Raw genomic sequence first — 6,366 nt, 5'->3', positions numbered from 1 at the left:
ACAGGTCTGCATCTAGTCAAAGGAGGAGGATTGTTAAGCATTGTTTTGTAAGTGCAATTTACATTTACTGTGAAGAATTACAGAAGCATCCATATAGGTGCTCAGATACCACAGCACTGAGTGCATGAAAAATACATTGCTTCTATATACACACATTGTCACACAACAACAGAATCATCTGAAATAAGGGCAGCATGATCCAGTCATTCTTTCCATAAATACTGATAATCAGTGGTTTGGTGAAGAATTTTCTCCTCGACAAGGAAGGTATCTATGCAGGAATGCATGGATGCAAAGTAAATGAGCAAATTCAGCATACTGGCCTCATCCTTTGCTCCTGTATAACCGAGCTGAGCACAGCACTTGCTTCCTTAACCATACAGAGTGCTGAAAACTGTCAGTCAAACTACATACTTAAAATATCCATACTACACATGAGAATATCATCAATTGGCATAGTTTTTACAGGTAGGATAGGCAGTCCCAATTCAGCCAAGCACTTACACACACATCCTTAAGTGCTTTGCTGGACTGAAGCCTATATTATTTCTATCGGCACCCAAAGGTGAGCTGAGTGCCTCCCACTCAGAAAGATGACAGGATCCTTGGCCCCAGAGAGCTTAAAATTAGGCACGGCCTGGCAAGACAGACAGGAAGGGGCAGGGGAGGAAACAGAGTAACATCAGTAAGATTATGCACTTACTCAGTGACAGCTTGAGCATGAGCTCACATACTAAAGAGAGTGTTTATGAACAGACTCCTTAGTTGGCTAATTTTGCATAGGCATCATGGCAGAAGTGGGTCTAAGGAGGGCTTTGAATGAGGAGATTCAGGGAGTGTCTTGTGGATCAGAGGAGGGAGGGCATTCTAGGTGTAAAGAGTGGCACGGGCAAAAATGTGAAGACATCTGTGGGAGAAACAGAGAAATGGGATATCAAGGTTAGGAAAGGATGACATTCTTACCAGAATGACTAGTCTGGACCGTTCTCTCAGGAAATAAAGAGGAAGTTATTTGTGACGACAGGACTCATGATGGCCAAGCCCCAAAAGATGTACGAGGATAAGTTTATCAGTCCTACAATCATCTTTTCAATATTGCCACCAGCTAAAAAGAGCAGGTGGGACCTCTTGGAGAGCTCTGCCTACAGCAGCAATGCGCAGATCTGTGCACCTGACTCTCTATAATACCTTGCTTTGTTATCTTAAATGTGCATATATCAGGCAGGATTTAAGTTCCTTGAATATCAAGCAAGATTCACATACTGTAGTATCAGCATGTTGACATTTAACTGAGGTAGCCAGCAAGTTGTCATCGTATATTAGTGATGACAAAATGAAGGGAAAAGATGAGGTGCTAAAAAACACTAAAGGCAGCCAAAGCCAGTAGCATACACTATGTCTTTCTCTTTTTTAATTTTTTTGTTTTTATCGCCTCCATTTTCTCTTTTCACCCATCTCAAATGGAAGATACGTGCGAAGAAAGGTTCAACAATCCAGTTAAATCATAACATGACTTTGGATATTCAAGGGCAAATTTAAAAAAAGCCAACACACGCCCTCCCCAAAACCAAACCCTATCTTATATTTATAAAGGCAAAACCAGTGATGTGCACTTTAAGCACTGATACAACACCACAAAACTGACAGACTCTGCAAAACCCATTAACCAAAAGCATTCAATGAAAAAATCCCATCATCTTCCTACACATGTATAAACACTCAAAATTGTATGCACATATATTTGCATGATCAGAAAATGGAGACTATATTAATGGAGGCTATTTCAAAATATGTCCCAACCCACATTATGTGAACATACAAAGGATCGCTTATTCTATTCATTTTATTTTCAAGTATTCAGAAAGTTAGAATGTTTGCTATTTTGCTTCAAAAATATTTTTCCTCCAAGTAGAAAGCACTGAATTCCCACAGAATGGCTTGAGGATTTTGAGTTTTCTAGCAGCACTGATTTCACACAATGAGAATATTTTCAAATAATTCACCTTGTAGCTTGTGATATCTGGTGTTAAAAATACCCACAAATTCCAAACATTTAGGGTAAAAAAAAAATCGTAGAGATTTTGAATTTTCCAGCAGATTTTTATGTCCCCATGTTACTGTTTTGTTTTAAACTTATTGGGTACAAACTTGTGAGAAAGAATAGTTACTGGTTTCATCTGAATATGGATGAATTACCATCCATATTCAGGTAAAATTTTAAGTGTGAAAATTATCCAGTTATGACATACACTTTGGATTTCCACTTTTAAACAAATTGCTACTAAAAACCTAAGGTTTTTTTTTGCAGTGGTAAATTACTTTGATGTAGCTGCACTGATGCAACCCCCCCCGTGTAAATGTGTTGCACGGGTACATAAAGTAGGGCTTACAACAGTGCAACTTACTCGACGTTCAAATACTGCTAATGTACACAAAATGTACGTGAAAAATTATTACTCAGTGCCGGTCACCAAAGTGTTGACTATTCCTGGTTTCTTCATCTTGACCCTAATGGAAAGCCTTTTTTCCCAAAACTGAAAAGTAAAATAGTTGGAAATATATATCATTATACATAGTGCAGTTAAAGCAATACTGAAGTGTTTTTTCCTCTATTTGTGCAATATGAATTGTGTACAGCAGTAAAATTCACTGTGTTAACTGTAATGCTGTCTTTGGGTTTCTTCCTGCATAGACAGATATGAAAAACTATTGTTATTTAAAAATACTCTGACCCACCACAGTGAGAATTAAGCAATTTGATAAAGTATATATTGAAGTGTCTTAATGCGTCAAGCTAATCTGAATTCTTTTTTGTTTTAAGTCCTGACATCACTTAAATAGAACTTCCCTTTCACAAACCACACATGAAGAGGTGTTTTATAACTAGCATTATCTTGCATTACATACAATTGCTCATTGGGTGTAAGCAGATGTAGGTAATTTATTACATCATAAATCTAACCTCTTCAATATTTAAGCGTATGTAACACACAAATTAAAAATTCCAGTTAAGCATCACCACATTTTAACCCCTCACATTTGCATAAAATAATTGACTATAAGCTATTAAATTCAAAAACTGAAAGTTTATACAGGTGATTTACTACGTCATACTGTGTCATGGGTCCCTTTGTTCAGCTTTCTACACAAACGTCTGAGTCACGGTTGTTTCCACTCATTATCTATTCAGTCTCTGCGTTATCACTTCTCGGTACATGATAGAGATGTATATCAGCAGCAGAAAGATGACAAAGAAATCATCTAAAAATCCCAGAATTCCAAAGAGGGCTTCAGGAAGAAAATCCAGAGGTGAAGCCAGATAGAGCAGAGCTCCTAGAAGGCAGAGGAATATTCTGATACGGAACATCCAGAAAAGGCCCCCTACAGTAAACATCTCCCTGAAAGCATGCCGCAGTAAAGTGGGTAAATCCATAATTCTTTCCATAATCTATGAACAAACAAAACAGAAATAATTAATCTTTGCAACATCATACAAAATGCCAACATAAATACTTCTTAAATGGGATTTTTTTTGTTTGTTTTTGTTTAAAGCAAAACATTGATTCTATCACATTCACCAGTTTTGGAATCCATTATGTCACATAACAAAGTTTATAGACCTGGTACTTGAAACCACAGTATAACGAATGCATGAAAGATTTTGACTGCCAAGACACCTATTGGGCAAGAAACACAGCAAAACTAGCATCAAAGAGGTTCTTAATTGACACAGAAGATAACTTATGATTCACCAAGTAGCAAGAGCAAGCAGTGGAGAAACTATTCTGGATCCATTTCTTACAGATAAGTAGTAACTGATTGAGGATATAACAATAATAGAGAAGTTTGGAATCAATGGTTACAAGTTATATTAGTTCAGTACAATAAAGAAAGGGGCTTGAACTCATTATAGCAAAGAGAAGACTCACAGAATGCAGCGGTATATATTTAAGAACAGGTAAATCAACAAAAACAGATTTCAGGAAAGCAGAATGCAATGGAAGAAAGTATGGAAAAATCTAAGAATATGGAAGAAAACTGGGGTTTCCTATGAGATGCCATTATCAAGCTGCAACAGATTACATTTCCTCTGAAAAAGAATAATGCAATATACAAACTGTGGCTAAATGTGGCTTTTCAAGGGACTGTTCAAGCTTTAAGATTAGAAAACAAAATAAATCCAGCCATGGCTCCTTTTTTTTTATTCCGTGGCTTCATCCACACTAATTAGCCATGGTTCAGTGGAAGCCATTTTTTAATTTTAACACTGTTTCAATAATGGCTCCTTTCCCAAAACAGACAGAGCCACAGAATAGAAGACTAAAAGGAAACATGGACCGAACTTAAAAAAATACTTTAGAGAGTAAGGGTAGTCTTGTGATTAAGGCAATGGACTGTGTTCAACATCCACAGGCAGGATGTCTAGGTTCAATTCCTGGGTCCGCCACGGACTTCCTGTGTGACCTTGGGCAAGTCGTTGATGGCCTAATCCAAAGCCCACTGAAGTTAATGGGAGTCTCTTAATTTCAATGGCCTTTGGACCAGGCTTTCAATCTCTGTACCTGTAAAATGGGGATAATTCTTCCTTTCTCTCATATTGTCAGGGTCGTCTATTTAGATTGTAAACTCTTTGGGGTAGGGTCCCTAGTAAGAAACAAATGAGATATGTGCAGGAAGGACCCCACTGAAAACACTGGGATTTGCCTGGGCACATCTCATTTGTAGAATCAGGGTCTGCGTTTACGAACTGTGCCTAGCAAGTGTGACAACAGTAGCTTGCAAGGTGTACATTCTAAAGTTCTTACAACTCTAATTATGACACTCAAGGTATGGCTACACTTGCAGCTGTACAGCGCTGGGAGTTAAACCTGTCTTCGTACAGCTGAGTAGGGAAAGTGCTGCAGTCTGGCCACACTGACAGCTACCAGCGCACTGTCGTGGCCACATGTGCAGCATCTGCAGCGGCATTGGGAGCGGTGCATTATGGGCAGCTATCCCAGCATTCAAGTGGCTGCAACGTGCTTTTCAAAAGGGTGGGGTGGAGTGTGACAGAGAGCGTGGGGGAGAGAGAGTGTGGATTTTTGGAGCCGACACACTGTCAGCAGCTGCCTTGCAAGTTCCGACCCCCTCCCCCACCCCTCTCTCACTCACTGAAAGCAAACAGCAGCTGTTTCCCCCCCCCGTCACAGACCAGATAAACAGCCGCACCGAAACGGACCCCCCCTCCTCCGCCTGCCGCGCTGCTTCTCTCCTCAAGCCACCTTCCTCCCCCTCTCTTCAAGCAAACACTAGCTGTGGGCATTCCAAAGGGAGCCCCCTGCCTCTGCTCATTCACAGCAAACAGTAGCTGTGTTTGTTTTTTTTTGATAACCAGCTTCGGAGCCCGGACTTCACAACAAAACAAAGAGAGGCATCACAACAAAACAAAGAGAGGTCAGTCACAGCGTACTAAGATTATTCCCTGTTTACACTGGCACCCCAGCGCTGCAGCAGCAGCGCTATACTCTTTATTCCTCTTGGGGAGGTGGAGTACAAGCAGCGCTGTAGCCACGGAGATACAGCGCTGTATGTGCCTTGCCAGTGTGGATGGGGAGTGAGTTACAGTGCTATAAAGCCACCACCAGCGCTGTAATTCTCAAGTGTAGCCAAGGCCTCAGTTATAGAAATAACACTCTCAGAGAGAAAAGTTTAGAAAACAAAATAGAGAAGGCACATATAACTCATTAGGAAATCAAGGAAGCGTAGAACTCAAAATACATTTTCAAAAGAAAGGGAGCAATATCAACACAAAAAAACAAAGCTAAATTCTCCTGATCAGTTCACAGAATCATAGAATCTCAGGGTTGGAAGGGACCTCAGGAGGTCATCTAGTCCAACCCCCTGCTCAAAGCAGGACCAATCCCCAGATTTTTACCCCAGTTGCCTAAATGGCCCCCCTCAAGGATTGAACTCACAACCCTGGGTTTAGCAGGCCAATGCTCAAACCAGTTCTGGGTCTTTATATACTGGGAGCAAAAAGGGAAATGTAAAGAAAAATAAGCCACATATTTCTTTACTTGTTAATTATGAACAAGTTAGGCCCTGAATCAGGAAAGCACTTAAGTACACATTTAACCACCCTTCCTGAATAAAGGATGCTCTTCTGAATCAGGGCTTTAATCAGTACCATGTCATTACTACAGAAATGCAAGGTTAAAGGAATAGTTAAAAATAAATGTTTTTATGCTTAAGCTGCAGGAACTTGTATTTACTAAACAAAACTTGTGTAGTTCCCGTGAATTATAAACAGAAAATAAACACCTACAAGAAAATCACACAGTATAAAACAGCGTTAGTCTTTTGCTAGTTTATTGACTCTCCACGCAC

The 6,366-nt window shown here is 39.8% G+C and overlaps 1 protein-coding gene across 7 annotated transcripts in view; it reads right to left on the bottom strand.

Annotated features, from left to right (window-relative positions):
* Window positions 1–2,921: 2,921 nt before the first annotated feature.
* RNF170 (ring finger protein 170) overlaps window positions 2,922–6,366 on the bottom strand; it is a 44,765-nt gene continuing 41,320 nt past the window's right edge. For all 7 annotated transcript variants that reach the window (XM_039545695.1, XM_039545697.1, XM_039545691.1 and 4 more), the window contains one exon: window positions 2,922–3,448. In XM_039545695.1, coding sequence (XP_039401629.1) covers window positions 3,179–3,448 — 270 coding nt within the window. In that variant the 3' untranslated portion in view covers window positions 2,922–3,178. The remainder of the gene's footprint in view (window positions 3,449–6,366) is intronic.

The sequence above is a fragment of the Mauremys reevesii genome, linkage group 6 (genome assembly GCF_016161935.1).
Source record: "Mauremys reevesii isolate NIE-2019 linkage group 6, ASM1616193v1, whole genome shotgun sequence".
Classification (NCBI taxonomy): Eukaryota; Metazoa; Chordata; order Testudines; family Geoemydidae; genus Mauremys; species Mauremys reevesii.
Note: the sequence above shows the minus strand (reverse complement) of the source record. Positions and strands in the feature narration are given on the sequence as shown.